Source organism: Mangifera indica, chromosome 8 (assembly GCF_011075055.1).
Source record: "Mangifera indica cultivar Alphonso chromosome 8, CATAS_Mindica_2.1, whole genome shotgun sequence".
Classification (NCBI taxonomy): Eukaryota; Viridiplantae; Streptophyta; class Magnoliopsida; order Sapindales; family Anacardiaceae; genus Mangifera; species Mangifera indica.
In genome coordinates this window covers 1,081,869-1,099,237 of record NC_058144.1, presented here as the reverse complement: position 1 = coordinate 1,099,237, position 17,369 = coordinate 1,081,869, and the positions used below count along the sequence as shown (strand labels likewise).

General features: G+C 35.7%; 4 protein-coding genes, 1 long non-coding RNA gene and 2 other non-coding genes across 14 annotated transcripts; 6 read left to right on the top strand and 1 right to left on the bottom strand.

Moving 5' to 3' along the window:
- Positions 1-414: 414 nt before the first annotated feature.
- Positions 415-1,161, top strand: LOC123223266. The gene is made up of 2 exons (XR_006503777.1): positions 415-756; positions 868-1,161. It is a non-coding gene; the product is annotated as an uncharacterized LOC123223266 (long non-coding RNA).
- Positions 698-777, top strand: LOC123224598. Its single transcript, XR_006504007.1, has one exon. It is a non-coding gene; the product is annotated as a small nucleolar RNA Z199 (small nucleolar RNA).
- On the top strand, positions 1,071-1,163 carry LOC123224601. Its single transcript, XR_006504010.1, has one exon. It is a non-coding gene; the product is annotated as a small nucleolar RNA R64/Z200 family (small nucleolar RNA).
- LOC123223265 lies at positions 1,118-3,858 on the bottom strand. Of its 2 annotated transcripts, XM_044646403.1 has the most exons (8): positions 3,706-3,858; positions 3,263-3,431; positions 3,103-3,169; positions 2,900-2,993; positions 2,306-2,427; positions 2,068-2,217; positions 1,655-1,752; positions 1,118-1,377 (listed from the first exon to the last, which is right to left on the bottom strand). In XM_044646403.1, the coding sequence occupies exons 2-7, from the start codon at positions 3,427-3,429 to the stop codon at positions 1,657-1,659; spliced, it is 696 nt and encodes a 231-aa protein (XP_044502338.1). In that variant the 5' UTR covers positions 3,430-3,431; positions 3,706-3,858; the 3' UTR covers positions 1,118-1,377; positions 1,655-1,656. The 2 variants fall into 2 exon arrangements, with proteins under 2 accessions (XP_044502338.1, XP_044502336.1); XM_044646401.1 differs by having other exon boundaries at positions 3,103-3,431; positions 3,706-3,857.
- Positions 3,859-3,996: 138 nt separating this feature from the next.
- Positions 3,997-7,513, top strand: LOC123223264 (digalactosyldiacylglycerol synthase 2, chloroplastic-like). 2 transcript variants are annotated; one of them, XM_044646399.1, is made up of 5 exons: positions 3,997-4,196; positions 4,357-4,669; positions 4,941-5,207; positions 6,249-6,598; positions 6,767-7,513. In XM_044646399.1, exons 2-5 carry the CDS (start codon positions 4,388-4,390, stop codon positions 7,269-7,271), a joined length of 1,404 nt encoding a protein of 467 aa, XP_044502334.1. In that variant the 5' UTR covers positions 3,997-4,196; positions 4,357-4,387; the 3' UTR covers positions 7,272-7,513. The 2 variants fall into 2 exon arrangements, with proteins under 2 accessions (XP_044502334.1, XP_044502335.1); XM_044646400.1 differs by having other exon boundaries at positions 4,038-4,196; positions 4,361-4,669.
- A 955-nt stretch (positions 7,514-8,468) lies between these two features.
- LOC123224507 lies at positions 8,469-11,031 on the top strand. Its single transcript, XM_044648195.1, has 4 exons — positions 8,469-8,930; positions 9,841-9,972; positions 10,062-10,172; positions 10,253-11,031. Exons 1-4 carry the CDS (start codon positions 8,793-8,795, stop codon positions 10,394-10,396), a joined length of 525 nt encoding a protein of 174 aa, XP_044504130.1. The 5' UTR covers positions 8,469-8,792; the 3' UTR covers positions 10,397-11,031.
- An 863-nt stretch (positions 11,032-11,894) lies between these two features.
- LOC123223817 lies at positions 11,895-17,336 on the top strand. Of its 6 annotated transcripts, none has more exons than XM_044647211.1 (7): positions 11,895-12,834; positions 13,107-13,187; positions 13,762-13,998; positions 14,373-14,424; positions 14,830-14,931; positions 16,120-16,180; positions 16,504-17,336. In XM_044647211.1, the coding sequence occupies exons 3-7, from the start codon at positions 13,982-13,984 to the stop codon at positions 17,154-17,156; spliced, it is 885 nt and encodes a 294-aa protein (XP_044503146.1). In that variant the 5' UTR covers positions 11,895-12,834; positions 13,107-13,187; positions 13,762-13,981; the 3' UTR covers positions 17,157-17,336. The 6 variants fall into 6 exon arrangements, with proteins under 6 accessions (XP_044503146.1, XP_044503143.1, XP_044503145.1 ...); XM_044647208.1 differs by lacking the exon at positions 14,373-14,424 and having other exon boundaries at positions 11,896-12,589; positions 12,729-12,834; XM_044647210.1 differs by lacking the exons at positions 13,107-13,187; positions 14,373-14,424 and having other exon boundaries at positions 11,896-12,589; positions 12,729-12,834.
- Positions 17,337-17,369: the final 33 nt, after the last annotated feature.

Below are 17,369 nucleotides of genomic sequence, written 5' to 3'. Positions count from 1 at the left end.
TACAGTGAAACCCTAAATATGTCGAATGTATATGGATGTTTTTGAATGTTTCGAACGATTAAAATGATGTAATTTCGATGTTAATGGATGTCTAAAAGTGTAGTTATTGAGAGACAAAAGCACAAAAAATGAACAGTGTCACGTAAACTGTGAACAGTGTCACGCAAACTGCGCAAACCACCAAATACTCTTCACATCGCGCAAACTGCTTGTAAAATTACGCAAAAAATACTGTTTATAGACTATGATATCTACTTTTGCGCGATGTGAACAGGTTTGCGCGATGTAAACATATAAAACATTGATTATAAGCAAATTTATATTAGTAAATTACAATTAAAAAGAATCTGTCCGCGTAAATTTTAAACGGTCGAAAATGACAGCTCAGCACAAGTTCGCGAATTAGGGTTTCTCACCTCCTTTCTGGTCTTATATAAAGGCCACTCCACAGCCGTTTCAGCACACTGGTAGTCTCGTATTCTCCTTATGCGCTTCTGAAAATCTATGGTTGGGGTTTCTCAGATTAACCCCTCGTTCTTTTTTTAAATAGGATTAGGGTTTCCCGGTGATCTTCTCTTAATTTTCTTGCGGCTTGGTTGATGTTTCGTTTCTTATGGTTTCCCTGATAAATTAGGGTTTTGGTTGGTATCGCCGATGTTTCGTCGGCAACATGTTTTGATAATAAGGGAGCAGAATGAGATCATATGATGAGGAAAAAAACTGCAACAAAATGATCGATTATTATCGTGATTACCTGTATTTAAGTCTCTGATGATTACTTTTCGTCTCCCTTACGATTATACGAAAAACTATTTCTACCGCAAAACTCACTTATTGTTTGATCTTTTGAAGTTCTTTTATTTTCAGAAAAAGACAGGTTTGTGAAATGGGAGATATGATGATAAATTTATTTGGTCCGTGTTTCTGATTCAACCGTGACCGACAAACCTATACCAATATCTGATTCTCCCGATACATCAATTTTCATCTTCAATTAATCGTGAATCTTTTTTATCTCTGCTGTATTTTGTTATGTGGAGTCAAATACTGTTGTTTCTCTTGATCAAATTTTACTGCTGTGATGATTTATGAATAAATTCACATGTCAGACTTCAGAGACTTCTAAGTCTATGAGAATGTAAATTCATGATTCTGAGCAGTTTCTTTTCTGAAAGGATTTTGAACTTCTGAACTATTAACGAGATCATAAACATTACAATAAAAAACAAAAACACATTGTTATCTCTACATGATAGACTTTTAACTAATGAGGGTGCTGTGTTTCAGCCACCATAAGGGCAATCTTAATCTTTGTACTTCCGCATTTCATCTACGTTCCGGGGAATCTTTGGACTTTTCAACGAGGAACTCAATTTTCTGTATGTCAAACATGAGATTACCTTCAGCAAGTGAGCTAAAACATGTGCATGTAGAAATTAGCAGTAAAGAGTTAATTAGTATAACAAGACATTATGGAAAGAAAGAACAATGGGAAGGGTGAAAAGCTCGGATGAAAATAAACTTTTAAGACTCTGAAGTGTTCAAAAGAGAGATTTTGGAGCGTTCTGAGAATCTGTCCATGTTCTCTGTAACTAAAACAATGAAAAACTGATTTGACACGGGATAAACAAATGGTACAATCCACATTCCATACCTTTACCGATTTACTGACTTCATCAAGTTTTTGCAGGAGAAAGTCTCCATGTACAGACCCTCTGCGTTCCACTGAAGTTTGGTAGGGGGAACCCGGGTCTATATCCATGAAAAATTACAATAAAAGTTAGTCTTGCGTTCAGCAACAGAATTTTCTTGCATACAGAAGAAAGTGGAGCCCAATCCTAAATAGGCGATGCTAAGTTCACTCTGCTCCTAGAACTTAATGAGAATGATGTCATTTTTACCATCTAATTCTTTTCATGAAAGATGTTAAATTCTTTTCTAACCACCAATATACACCTTTAACTCTTCATTTTTGCACTTGGCTCAGTATTGATGATCAGTAATTTGGTGGAAGACAAGATTCTTACAAAGAATAAAGAATTTAAGAATTTTGAGAAATTGCTTAACCTTCCAACTTTTGGATGGTGACTTCCAAGGAGCAGGTCCCTCTGTCAATGAAGCCATTCTGGACACATTGTCCCCTTCACCAGTATGAGTGTTAACTTTCCAGTTTCTACCAACCGCTTGTATAACCTTGGCTGCTTCTGCTACAATGACCTGCACAAAATCCCCCCCTTTAGTGCTCTATTAAAATTCCCATTAGTTTACTAATGAAGATACAACTAAGGTGAGAAATCTTATATACCTTCCTCAGGAGACTAGGGTTGGCAACACCCTGTACCTGTAATTCATCAACAGGTGCCGCTTTTCCATGTGCTATGCTTTCTACTCTAAAGGTATGAATTCCATAAACTGACTGTAAGCAACCTACAAAAATTAAAAAACAGAATAGCAATTGGCCTTTATGTTCATAACAAAAAATGCTGAATCAAAATCATCTTAAAAAATCAATCAAGAGGCAGAAACAGAGATTTTGCCAATTAAATTACCAAAATAACTTAATGTGTTGGAGAATAATAACTTGACAATATACTACCACAATTGTTTTTGTGTTTTTAGTTTCTGAGACATAAATTAGTAGTAACCTGATGACAGAATCACTTGCTTGGCTTGTCCATATTGTTTGACTCTTGAAAACTACAAGGAGATAATGTTACAATCATGCCTTCTGCTTTTGAACGTTTTGGATATTGCTTGATGAATTGGTGTGTAAATTGGCAATAATGAATTTGGTAGAAATATATTGCATTTTCAATTCAATACTATGACAGAGAAAAATAAAGGCATTCAATCCCGAAGAAACAATTCATGCTAAAGCATATACGAGGTCGCATATTACCTTGTTCAATAATTATATCAATCACAAGGGAAAGAGGTACATGCTTCTCAATTGTTATTTGGCCCCAAAAGGGTATGAAAGACGGCCTAGAAACCTTCACAAACAAAACATTAAAACAAAAAAGATTAAACTCTATAACTTCATTTATTTTCATATTGACAGAATAACTGCATACATTTGAATGCATGTCTGTATCTGCATACCTTATAAACTATTTCGCTTGGTGTGACATACAGTTTGCGAGAGGAAAGATCCTTTTGAAGCACATATCTTCGAATGGGCAGATAAAGCAACATAAAAATGCCGACTCCCCATGCTAAAACCAGTAAAAGAGATATAGAAACCCAAATGATCGTATCATACTTGATGTGATTTTCGGCAAGCTCTTCAAAGGAGGCTTCATACACTATCTGTTCAGATTCAGTATAAGCTGCTTCTTCATCATCCTCTAAGTCCAGCTCAGGATCACCAAGTAGCTGATCTCTTGATGATCTAAGTTCTGATAGAACATCCGCGTGACCCATCAACATATCTTCAAGCACACAAAGAATAAACACTCAATACAACAATGCAGGCGATCAACACAACATTCTTCCAGAAGTAAAATCAACCAAAAATGAACCGATTCTCTCTTCTACTCTTACTTTTAGATAATTAATTACCAATGGTGTATTCTATTAGTTAGTGAAAAATCTCATTATCGTTTCCATTCTCGGAACCGAACAGTGGAGATTCGAGAAAGTTTGAAACAGTAAGGCAATCAGATGAATGAAAGGAACAGAATCAAACGAGTGCTCATTGCTTACCTGATAGTTGTTGCAAATGCTTTTGATTAATTCGGATTTGCGTAGACAATTGCAGATTTATTTCGAGGGTTTCCACGTGAAATTTGGGGTTTGTTATGAACTCCGAAACTACCAGTCCACCATGGCCTAGACCTAGAGTTTAGTGTTTTTTCAATTGGACGATGACAAAAAAGAATTTCTGATCTAACGGTGTATGAAGAAGCATGAGCACCAAAACATGATACAACAAGTAGTCTATTAATACTTACCCAAAAAACAACTATTAGTCCATTAATATATTCAAAATTATGGCCCACGCGACATTAGGGATGAAAATCCCTCGCCTGTACTAATGATCTGGCATGGACGCCGAATGAGGACGGAAACGACACCGTATCGAGGAGAAAAAACAGGAAGAATTCTTCTATACCATTTTTCTCAGGTCTTCTCACGTTTCTGTTACTTTCTCATCGCGTTCAAGTCCTGAGGGATTATTCAGAAAAATACCAAAGGTACACGACTCTTAACAATTTATTCAATGTTTGCTGCATTTCAAATTATGTTCTTACATGCTTGTGTCTCTCGGAATCATTTGTTTTTAAGAAACCCTAGGTATAAATCTTAGCCATGAAGTTGTAAATTTCTAATTTTGAGGAGATGGATTTTGTTTAGATAGTGTGAGGTTAAGGCAAGCTGATGATGAATGGATAAAAAACGGCATATTGCGATTTTTACTACTGCGAGTCTTCCATGGATGACTGGGACGGCCGTTAACCCTCTGTTTCGTGCTGCATATCTTGCGAAAGATGGAGAAAGAAAAGTTACTTTGGTCATTCCTTGGTTATCTGTTCAACAGCAAAAACTAGTATACCCTGGCAACAACACATTTAGTTCACCTCAAGATCAGGAAAGTTATGTCCGACGGTGGCTCCAGGAAAGGATAACGTTTACTTCTGATTTTGTTATACGTTTTTATCCTGCAAAGGTAATCATACTTGTAATTTTTTTTATTCTAGCTCTGATGTAGACGATTTTTTTTGTTCTTGTTCTTGTTTTTATATTTGACTTCATTGTGACTGTAACACTTACATTTTTGTTGCGATGAAATTCAATGCTCATTGAGCTTATTTCACTGCCATGAGTTTGGACCCTGTTTCGCATCATTGTTATCTTCTGTTGCTTTAGAACAGCATCTAGGAACAATATAAGGGTTTGACAGACGAGAATCATTGATGACTTGCTGTGTGTGGTTGCAGTTTGCTGTAGATAAAAGAAGCATTCTTGCTGCTGGAGACATTTCTGAAATTATCCCCGACGAAGATGCGGATATTGCTGTCCTTGAGGAGCCTGAGCATCTCACTTGGTTTCATCATGGGAAGAGATGGAAAACTAAATTCCGCCTTGTTATAGGAATTATACACACCAATTACCTGGAATATGTAAAGAGAGAGAACAATGCACGGCTTAAAGCGTTTTTTCTTAAACATTTAAATACCTGGGTTGTTGGTATCTATTGCCACAAGGTATAATTATTATAATCTTACATCTGTGCATGTTAGGTTAGATATTCAAAGTTTTCCATATGTCTGAAACTTAGTAGTCTTTCGCCATTGTATAACCACCTGGAATTAATAAACACAAATTGTTAATACATGAATTCAATTATTTAAAGGACTATTGCACAAACGAACACATCATGGGTTTAGTATATATTTGGATTTACCAAACTAAACTTAAATCTTATTAAAGGTGTTGGATTGAAAACAGATGGTCCAAGCTCCTGTTGATAAAATAATTCCTTGTTGCAACTAGAATACAGGTCAAATTTATATCATTTTCTGTGTCTGGATATAGATTTGTAGATGTTCGTAGATATAAATGCTCACCCACACATTGAAAGATGAAATGTTCTTTATCTGATTTTACCTGTACATATTTACAAGATGGTGTTTGATGATTTTACAATAATTAAACAGGCGTATGCCTATTACTGGTTGAATTAAGAAACTTAGCGTGACAACTCAATAAATATTTAAAAAGGCAGTGTAGGGAGCATGTGGGGTGTCAGAGCCAAGGTATATCTAACCTACAGGAAGAAAAATGTAGGGAAAGTTGGGTAATTATGCATATATGATAAAGTTGGAGAGATTATGGCCTCGCAAAAGCCAGAAAAATTGTGTTTGGTTTTTGTTTTTGTTCTAATCCTATTTTCTGCTCCATTCTATTTATGTCGTTTGGATTGATTGTTTGAGTGTTAAGAGATTTATGGGTTCCTAACATGGGGCTACCAAATGATCTAGGCACAAGTTAGTTCCAAGTTTTGGTCAAAAAACATTATATGTTCAAATCTTATTGCCACAATATTGACTGTAGTTTTGCTAGCAAATATTAGTCTTCAGGTTGTTCAATCATTTTGAACCTGTGTAATTTCCAGATGGCTAAATAATCCTCTATTGGTGCTCCACATTCTTTGACCAAAGAAGTACACTGTGTTCTTATTCTCGTTTGTTGTTGTATTATTTGAAAAGTTGCTTTGTCACAACACTGTGCTATCTTAATTGCAGGTAATTAGGTTATCCGCTGCCACACAGGATTATCCTAATTCCATTATCTGCAATGTTCATGGAGTCAACCCCAAATTCCTTGTGATTGGCAAGAGAAAGATAGAACAACAGCAAAGTGAGAATCAGGCCTTCACTAAGGGTGCCTATTACATTGGGAAGATGGTGTGGAGTAAAGGCTACAAGGAACTTCTTGAGCTACTTTGTGATCACCAAAAGGAACTAGCTGGGCTTCAAGTGGATTTATATGGCACTGGGGAGGACTCCAATGAAGTTCAAGAAGCTGCTAACAAGTTAAAACTAATGATTAGAGTTCATGCTGGGCGTGATCATGCTGACCCTGTATTTCATGAGTAAGCACGTGTATTCAGAATTAAGAAAATGCAACACTGATTGCTAATCCAATCATGGATCAACCCCTTCCTTATAGTTCTGTTATTTCTTTCTTAGTTTTTACAATAGGTTGAGTTTAAAATGCAAATTAACTTCTTGTTATTCTCTGTTTTTTCTGCTTCCTCCAGTTATAAAGTCTTCCTGAATCCAAGCACAACAGATGTGGTTTGCACAACCACAGCTGAAGCATTGGCCATGGGAAAAATTGTTGTCTGTGCTAATCACCCCTCTAATGACTTCTTCAAGCAGTTCCCAAATTGCCGAACTTATGATGATGGAAATGGATTTGTTGAGGCCACACTCCAGGCACTCACAGAAAAGCCCTCTCAACTCTCTGAAGCACAAAGGCATGAACTATCATGGGAAGCTGCTACAGAACGGTTTTTGAGGGTTTCTGAATTGGACCAGGCTTTTGTGAATGAACTTTCAAAAAATCCTTCGAAGGAATTTGCATCCACATCATTAAATTTGACAAAAAACATGGAGAATGCTTCAGCATATGTACACTATGTATCTTCTGGGTCCGAGGCAGTGAGAAGAGTGTTTGGTGCAATTCCAGCAAGCCTGCAACCAGATGAAGAGCAATGTAAGGAGCTTGGGTTAGCAATTACTCCACATACACGAGGCATATAAAGTTTATCTTTAGATATGTTTCTGTATTGAAAAATGCTCTACATGGATTTCTACTTTTCTTTGGGATGCGCCTGGTGCCTTGATGGTTTCCTGGTTTTCCTCTGGCCAAAAACAGAAAACTGAAGAGGGGGAATTGAATTCTAAAGCCAGTTTGATTGTAATTTCTGTGCAGATAGTCACGATGGACCTATTAATTGTTAAATATTAATGAATGATTAATAACTAATTATGATTTAATTATACACTGTTTTGCCTTAATTCACTGCAGGCAAAAAAGAAGCGAAATGAAACATCGGAAATAGGTGAAAATATAAAGTGAACAAAGATTTGGGATTCAGAGGTGGCCTAGAACTTCAACATCAGGCATGATATTAATGGCGTGGTTCACATTTTGATCTTTTTCTCATTCTTGTTTACCTGGTAATTGAAAGAGGTGGACATTTTAGTCTGACTTTAACAATAATTCTTCAATCAATAATGGTAAATACAAATACGGGTATATTAACATTTGTATTTGTATTTATATATATTATTAATATATATAGTATTACTTTGATATAAATGAATAGAACATCTTTATCATGTGTATTGTATTAATATATATAGTATCACTGACTAGTGCACATAGACAAACGAATTCAATAAAAAATTTATATATGATGATTAAATGAACAAAAAAAAATACTTGAAAATGAAAATGAAAATCTGTTGATGTTCTCAGTGAACACGTTTTTACAAGGAATTTCATTGAATACAGAATCTGAGATTTCTTTAAAGGCAAGGAAATAAATTTTTTTCAGATTTGTGAGCATGTTCATACTAGGAAATACATTCAAGACAATTAAAAATATTGAGTTGATGCAATAAAGATAATACACTGAAATTTGGTAAGTAGTTGGAGGTACAACCTAAGTTTTTTCCAATTATGAATTGAATTACCAAGTATGTGTGTGTGTGTATATATATATATGTTCTTATCCATTAATAATGTCTTGTAGATAGTAAATGGTACAATTTAATGTTGCACTGGGACAGGGTTAAAATCTCACCGCTATTCTATTCTATTATGGCAACCAACATGCTGATTCTTTATAACTTCATTTACATTCTTGTCTGGAATAGTTGCCATATATGCAGATATGGCAAGAACTGCGATATCTGCAGATTCCTGCCGGCGCCACCGGCTTACCAGAAAAACTCAAATCCAGCGAACCCAAAAACCAATATCTCTAGCCTCTATTCTTATATGGCAACACAACTCATCACTCTTAACTCTGATTTGTCTCATTTCGCATGCTAATAACTCAGTGCAAGCGTGACTGAAATTATGAGGAATCAATTTTCTTCTTCATCTTTTATCAGTAATCTTCCAAGTCAAACTCCCAGAAACTATGCTTACAAGTGGGATTTCTGGATTGGTTCACCTCCAATCCACCCTCTTTATAAGCACCACCTTCTTAACACAACTTCACTATCATCGTACACCTTGACCTTGCACTCACAGTCTTCACTTCTGTAACCATGGTTGCTCACCACCGAAGCATGGCCTTTCAACGAAATGATCTCCCTCAGATTGGTCTCTATGACGAGATTTCTTGTGACTCTCTTCCAGAAGGATGGATTGTCGTAAATGAAATTAATGAAGATGGCATCGTGGAGGTATTTTCACACTCAAGAATCTGTCAAGTTCTCTTGTTTATGCTTTGTGAACTCATGTTATCTTTGTATATTGATACAGTTCATTGTTCATGGTAACTTTAATAATTTGATTATCATTGAAAAATACTGCTTTAATCAGGTTTTGTGTATAGAGAAATCTTTTCTGCCTTTCGGTTCAAACAATCTCCATTCTCTTTCACTTTCAGGATTGTGCGTTGACATGCTCCGTAGCTTGGAATTACACCTTGTTTTCTGTTTCAACTTCATTATGAATCGCCATAAGAAGTATGAGTCTAGTTCACATCAAACATTTAAAATATTTTTATCACTTAGAATTATTACGAAAACTATCGATTTTAGTTAACTTAACACTTTTAAATTTTTTATCATCATCTTGTTTTTATATTTATTTCTAACAATAAAAAAAATGTTTCAATGCTTTTTAGTTTGATAATACTTATTAATTATTTTATTTCAAATAATAAAGAATTGTTATAAAAACTATCGAATCTAATTCACTTAAAACATTTAAATTTCTAATTATTTTACACTTGTTATTGTTTAATTGCAAAATATTAAGATTTGCTATAAAAACTATGGAATCTTATTGATCTAGAAAGTGCAACGAAATGTTGCATTGAAATATAGGCATCCACGCAAGTTTGAATTCATAATGTCTGCTTTGCTACCAAATTTGTCATTGATATATGGTTCAACTAGTCTTGTTGATTCATGATGGATACAAATTAATAAAAAAGGACATAAAAATATGTGCTTCTGCACAAATTTAGCTTCTCTTCTGAATGCACAAAGAAGTTGAATATTGGAAATTGTATCATGAATTCAATCATACTTTTTAAGTCTTTCGAACAATTTGAAAACGCTAACTCTTGGCAATGTTACTTTGTAGTATTTCCTCAACCTGAAAGCGAACAAGACAGTCCACACAAGGGAAGAGCTTATTCGTTATGTGGCATATGCACAAGCACCGCAGTTGCAGAATAATTACGTCCCTATCGCCCCTGCCCCTGCGCCTGTGCCGGTTTGTTTTTAGACCCTTCCCTTTTGCCATCCTTTTCTTCACTCACCTCTCTTATGCATAACACTGAAAACCTTCATAAATATATACAGGGCATGGGTCAGCCACAGCCAATGATATTGCCACCTACAGTGCGCTGCGGTCGATGCGGAGGCGTTGGACACCTGGTACACCAGTGTCAATTGGCTGGTCCATATGTTAAGGTACCCAAGTTTCATTTTCTTTTTCCACTCCTTCATAAGTAATTCTTACATAAATCACAATTCAGTTTCCTAACTTTCAGGCAATGCATGCGCTGTATCAGTCAGTTGCTTATAGGAAAGGCAAGGGAAATCACAGGAGTACTTACCAGTGTAGCCGCTGTGGTCAATATGGACATAACAGACGCAGCTGCCTTCGACCTTGGTCGCGCCCACCCCCAACCTAAAACCGAATCGCAGCCGAAACCCCAAACCCAACCGAAATGCAAACCCCAACCCTATGGAATTTAGTATGATAAAGCCGTGTCTGTGGTTGGGAGGTTGGTTTTAAGTTATGTATGAGTGGAACTCTTTGAAGTTCTGTTATATATTTGCAGCTAATTAAAACAGTCTGAATAATGACTTTCTTGTGTTGTTCCGCCATGGAAGAACTGAAATAAGTTTGAAATTGAATTGGTAATAAAGCTGCTTCATTTAAATTTTTATTTATTAGAATAGAATATGAGTTGCAGGTTTTTGATATATTTTATGTGGATGGATTTGAAATATACAATTCTAACTCAAGCTTTATATTCTAATCTCTATCTCCTACACCTCGCCCTGTAATCTCTCATCTTTGTCTCCTTCACCTTCTGCTCTGGAATCCGCTCTAATCTGTATTCTCTTATGTCTCTGAAAATTGGAAACCCTAGGTTGGCTTTACAACCTAACAGCTCATCTTTGTACAACCCTTACTCAATCACACCTCACATATCATCCTCAATTGTACACCTCATCCTCAGTCGTTGATCTCAGTGATTGCTTCATCACAACAAATCACTCATCCAATGGCGGCAGCTTCTTGGCCTACTTTCCTCCACCTTTTGCTCCTCATCCTTCTCATTTACGCTCTCTCTTCTCCATTGTTGCCGTCGTTGCTTCCCCTGATTTCCTTGATCAAGTGAAGTATGATTTGATCCTTCTTTGATCTTTGGCTTTTACATTTGTTTATGTTGATGTTATGTCGTTGCTTTGCTGAATCTACTGACTAATTGTGCTGACTAACAGGAACATAATTGAATTTTACTATGATTTTATTTGTGTTTATGATGTTGCCGAGAGTTTAATTTCTTGCTAAAAGAGTTTTTAAATTAAATTACGGTTTACCCTTATTCATAGGCTGGGTATGAATTTTTAGAAGGCCAAGGAATTATTCCCACCCAAGTTTTGTGTATTCTTAAACTCATACTATAATATTTGAAAAATTGAAAATTTTATTTATGAATCAATTATTATTAAATTTTTTTATTAAAAATAAAGATAAAATCGTCGTTATTATATATTTTTTTAAATTTTAAAAATTAATAATTTTTAAATTTCGAAAAATCACAATTTTTTTATTAACTCTTTTGTTTATTATATCTGACATCAACAATCTTTTCTTTTTATTATAAAATATCGATTGATGTATTTTTTTTCTAAATCTTTTCATTCAAGACGAGAAAATCGGTCCCTTCGTCTCTATAAAGAATTACTGTTTTTGTTTTTGAAATAAGTATTTTATTAAATCTGTATCGATAAATTTATAGTTTTTGGCCAGTTCTTTGCACTTTAATGATTCATACCATCTAAGGAACACGATATAACATTGTGGTCCAATGTCATGTAGCGATTAGACTTGGCACAAAATGGATTACGTCTTGCTGGGCACGTCTTGTAACATGTTTCATGAGCATTTTATAACATAAAATTTTTAAAGAAACACTGATAACTAAACATATGTGTTGCTTCAAAATGGCCAAGGGCAGGCGCGGCGGCATCTTCGAACTCGCTTCCTGCTCTACTACTCTCTCTGAACACATCGCCTTCGACATTTTCGACAACTTTTATGACGTCGCCTGGTCCAAATTTCATGACTCTCTCATAATCGTCGTCATTGTTGCTGGCTTTGTCAAAATCTACGACACTGCCCTTCCCCCACCGCCAACCCCATCTTCTCTCTCTAGGAACACACTCGCGAGGTCCACTTCGCTGATTAAAGGGTGGAAGATTCTTTTTAATCAAAGTTTGGGTGGAAAACACCATTGGCCAATATTTAAAAAGCAACAAGCAGAAGCCTTGACGGAAAACACAGTGACCCTTGTTTATGGCCAGCGAGTCCAAAGAGAAAAACCAAAACTCTCTATGGCGGTTTATGTCTGCCATGAAACGGGCTTTCCTCGCTGTCGTCTCTGTTCTTGGCAACGTTTTATTCGAATCGCTTAAAAAGGAAAAAAATTTTGAACACATTTGATTAATTCCCCTTTAAGATCAATTTGTTTTAATTGTTATGTGAACCTGCTGGTTTTGAAATTGAGGTTATGGTAGATGTATTGATGCTATGACGGTCGCCATTCAAGTGTTGGATTTGATTATATATCTTTCTCATTTGCACTTTAGAGGTAGATAATCTGTCATTATTCACATGTTTAAATACCTATTTTAGGGTTTTTGGAACGAAATTTTGCACGATTCATGGTAATTTTCTTAATTTTGTATGTATTTACAATTTTTATTTGAGTCGACTTTATTTTATTGAAGGATGATTCGAGCACAAATGCTTCTGAAGGAAGTTGTTCGCTTGAACTTGATGCCAGTGCCATTGATGGCGATTCTGGAGTTTTCAGACCTGTTGAAGCTGTGCTAGGTAACGTTCATGATTAGCTTATATGTTGTTAAATTTATTTAAACTGTCTTTTCGGTTGTTTATTTGATTCCTCAAATACTGCTAATAATGGATCGGTTTTCACTTTTTATGTATTCCGAGAAGTTTCTTAATTTATTAGTTATAGACCCGGAGTCCTGAAATGCCATCCAGATTAAACTCTGAACTTTCATCACTTTATTAAGTTGCTTGTATTTTCAGGGTGAATAGTCTTTGAATGAAATCAAGTGATACTTCTTTTATTTTTTTCCCAGTTGGAAAGAGCTTTAAAAATTTGTGTATTCGATTCAATTACTCTGTTTGATGTTGATGGAACTCTTACGGCTCGAAGAAAGGTATCAAGGTTTCATTTGATCTTTCTTACATGATAAATTGTTTAATCTTGTTGCAATGCAATATCAGACTCTTTTCAGCCGATGGACTTTGGCAGGAATGGCATGACATAATTGGCCTTTTATACATCTGATTTCAGATCTGTGCTTGTTAATTTGATGTTCATTGGAAAGCCATCATCAATGTGTTATCGTATTACTATAGACATGATTGAATTATTTTACTATTAATGATTGTCCGATTCTGACTGACAGTTGACTTGATGTTATCTAATCTTCTTATTTTATTAGGGATAACAAATCGGATTGTTTCTTTTAGTCATACATGTTTTCCAGAGAGGTTACTCTAGCTCTGCATGCATTGCTAGGATGACTTTCTTTTAATTTGCCCTGGGATTGGCATTAGTTTTTCTTTATATACCTTTATTATCAAAGAAAACTATAATCAGTTTAATTCGCTGTTGTTATTTTGCTTTATCGTTTCTTACCAAATAAGCCTGGAAACAAAAGGAAAATATTTATTTGGATTGGGTAATAAGAATTTCAGTTACCTTTTGTTATTGTTGGGCACGTTTAGGTCTCCAGTCATAACACGCAGAGAGAATTGGAACACGTGGCAAGAGGCATCTTTTTCCTGGCCGATGCATTCCCCTTTTAATGCCTTGTTCTCATCAAAACCTAGACCACGCTGCTTCTCTTGCGGAGGGCACTGAGGGAGAGATTATTCAATATGGAAGATAAACATTCATCAGAACAGATTCCTGAGGGCTGGAAGTTCGAGACAAAAATGAGGAGAGATGGATCTCAAGTTTCGGTAGACCCCTAACCAGTACATTTCTCTGTCAGTTATCATTTTAGGATCTGTTTGGTTGAATCGTTTTTCACTTGCATTAATATTAAATTCCTTAATAAATTTTTTTCTTATAGATTGAGTTAACCAATTTGATTATTTCCATTTTGATGTGTTGCCTGATCTGTTAAATCATATAATTTATCTGAGTCATGAACATTTGATCTTGTTGACTTCTAAAGCTATCGATTATGGTATCGTTTTTAATGATTGTTAACTAAGAAGGCTTCGTTTGACAGATTTAAAGAAACTCATGAACATTTGATCTTGTTGACTTCTAAAGCTGTAGAATATGGTTTTGTTTTCAATGACTGTGAACTAAGAGTTTCATTTGACAGATTCAAACAGAGTAGTTACTTGTGGTGGAGAAAAGTTTTGGCTTATAGTAGGGTGAGGGTGCTTTTTCTCTGAGAGTGGTCTGCCTAATATTTGGAATAATTCATTTTAGAGCTAATCAGATTGCTTATTCTTACCAGTGATTATATATTAATGCATCAAATTATTTTGTTGCTTATTATACAAAATTGTTAAATATCTAAGGAGATGATATTCTGAACTAGTTCTAAAAAGTGGTTGGATTGTGAAACATGGGCTCCTAGTCTCATGGCTATGAGACCCACAATCTTGTGATTAGATGTTTTTGAATTATTTGATTGAATGTATGTTATCAGAATAAGTTGCCTTCATATGCTGAAATGCAAGATTATGTAATTTCTCAAAGGGGATTATGGAATTTGAAAATTTCAAAAGAAAGAATATTATTGACATGTTCCTTTGAATGTTTGGCTGTCATAGTACTACATCTGCCGTAAAACTGGACAGCGGTTTTATACTTATGAAGATATGATGCACTATGTCAAGTATGCCAAAGAAGCCGGGCTTCCTGTCTATTTCCCAGTGAGTTTGAGCTTCTTCAATACTGTAATCCCTTTAATTTGAAATTTTATTTTGTTGCCACTTATACCTGAGGTTTGGAATTTGAACGAGGAAAATAGTTTCTGACAGTGGAACATGACACAAGGTTGGAAAGACATTGAAGGAGCTGTATGATTTTGTCTAATCATGATTTTTTATTTTTAGCTTCTTAAAATTTAGCACATACAATTTGTCTTCTGCATGCTTATTTAAGTTTTTGATAGTTTTGACAAATTTAATCACCTTAACCTGTTGTCTTCATTCTTTCATTTTTTTTAAATCTTGGATGGATTTAAATTCCTTAAATCCTATTCAAAGCCCTCCATGTCCAGGCCCTCCAATTCCATAGGTGTGAAGGTGGAGAGCTCTATTATTACTTTTCTTCCAGGATGAGTTGGTCATCTATAGCTTCTCAAGATTTCGCCTTAGCTATATAATGACTCAAAAAATCTTTATTTTCATAGCTTTCCTTGAAAAGGCTAAATATCTGGCTTCCCTTGTTTCTATTTTCTTGCACTGGCTGAAATGGATCATGGTTTTTTCTTCTTTTTCCCATTGCAATGTGGTTGACCTAAACCATCACTTTCCTGTTTGTTTGGTTACTTCTTCAGTCCCTCCTAAGATATTGTTCTTGTTTGGAGGCTGATAAGGTTGCTGGTCATAGAAATTAGTAATTATGCAACGGCAAAGAGGAAATAAGATTCATCTTTATCAAACATGTTTTGTTGGAATTATATAATCAGCTCTGAGTCTGCATGATGTCAAATTATTCTGTCAATTTCAGTAATTGTTTGAAATACTGTAATGAAAGTGGTGTTACTTTGCCCTCATGTAGCTGTTAGACTCTGCACAATATGAAACGAGCATCTATTTGCCTTCATATTTCTTTCTTCCAAGCATTTGGGCTTTGATTGCAGCTCTGCATTTAGGGTTCTTTTTGACATGATGTTGAGATTTAATTTTGCATCCTGTATCTCCTTTTGTGGATTTCTTTTTTCAATTTTTTGTTAACACAAGTCGTTTTCATGTCAATCGCTAATCTTGCCCTTTTTCTGAATCCAGCTATGATTAAAGTTGTTATGTATTCTTCTTCTTTTCTCCCTCTACAATGGAGCATATACTCTGATAATTATTGCTTGCTTTATTTATATTTATCCACTTTTCTTTCAGAATTTTGATTTCAGGAAGAAGAAGAAATCTGGCCTGAGCCTAGAGTCTGCTCCCTATCAGAGTAAGTTCTAATGTATGCATGAATGTACCCCCACCCACCAACTGATTTTAATAGAACAACCAAATCCTCACAGCAGTTAAGATTCCATCTCCTTCTCTCACGACTACAGAGTTTACCACCCATAGTAGCTAGTACCTCGCTCAAGATCCCAATAAATGTTGAAGATATTTCTTGATTGGAGCATCATGTGATGCATGTAAAGAAGTTTCTAATCACTTTCTGTGAGGAATCCCTCTGAATAATTTTGGTCATTGTCACTGATGAAGATAATAATGAAAACATTTGTTTTTTATATGAATTCTTCTTTTTTATTAATATTGCAGTTGAGGAAAGCTTGGACTCAGGGGAAGAGTCTGACACTGAGAAAAGTTTGGACTCAGAGAAAGACGATAGTGATACTGATAAAATCATGGACTTGGAGAAAGCCGTCGACATAAAGATGATCTTAGACTCAGAGAAAGACACTGGTCCTGGAAAGTCAGAGTTTCTCAAGAATGATCCAATTGAGAATATGGCAGCTTCCTTACTGGATTCTTTACCTTCCATTTCTGAATTCATAGCCTACCCGCAATCCATGCAAATCAGCAGTGAGCAAGTTCCTGTAGTGGAAATCCCCACTTCTGTACCTGATACCTTGCCTTCTGGTTCTGGATTAAATGCAGAACAGGAACCCATGCAAATTAGCAGTGAGCAGGCGCCTGTTGTGGAATTCAAGACCTATCACAGGCGAATTATCAGGAAGCAAGCTCCTAATATGGAATTCAAAACCCGCCTTTGCAGAATTGACCACCGTCGCAGGCGAATTAACAGGGAGCAAGCTCCTGTGGAGCAAATCACCCGTTCTCATCCCTATGCCTCTCCCAGAATCATCGAGTTTGCAGTACCGCGAACAAACCCTAGGATCATGAAGCGCTCACATCTTTGCCCAAAGCCCCACAAACCCCAGCTGCTGCGCAGGGACCCAGGGATAATATAAAAAGTTTATCAGCCTCTTGTATGGAACCATAGAATTGTGGTAAACCTATGACTGTTGTCTTTGTTAAAGACTTGAGTGTTTTTCTTTTCGGGCTCTTTTCTATGTTCACTGTCGTTGTTTTTCGATGGTTAAACTTCATAATAATCCATTTATCTGTAATCAAGAGGCTTTTTGGTAGTACTTACTGGTGTTTTATACTTATCCCTAGAGTAA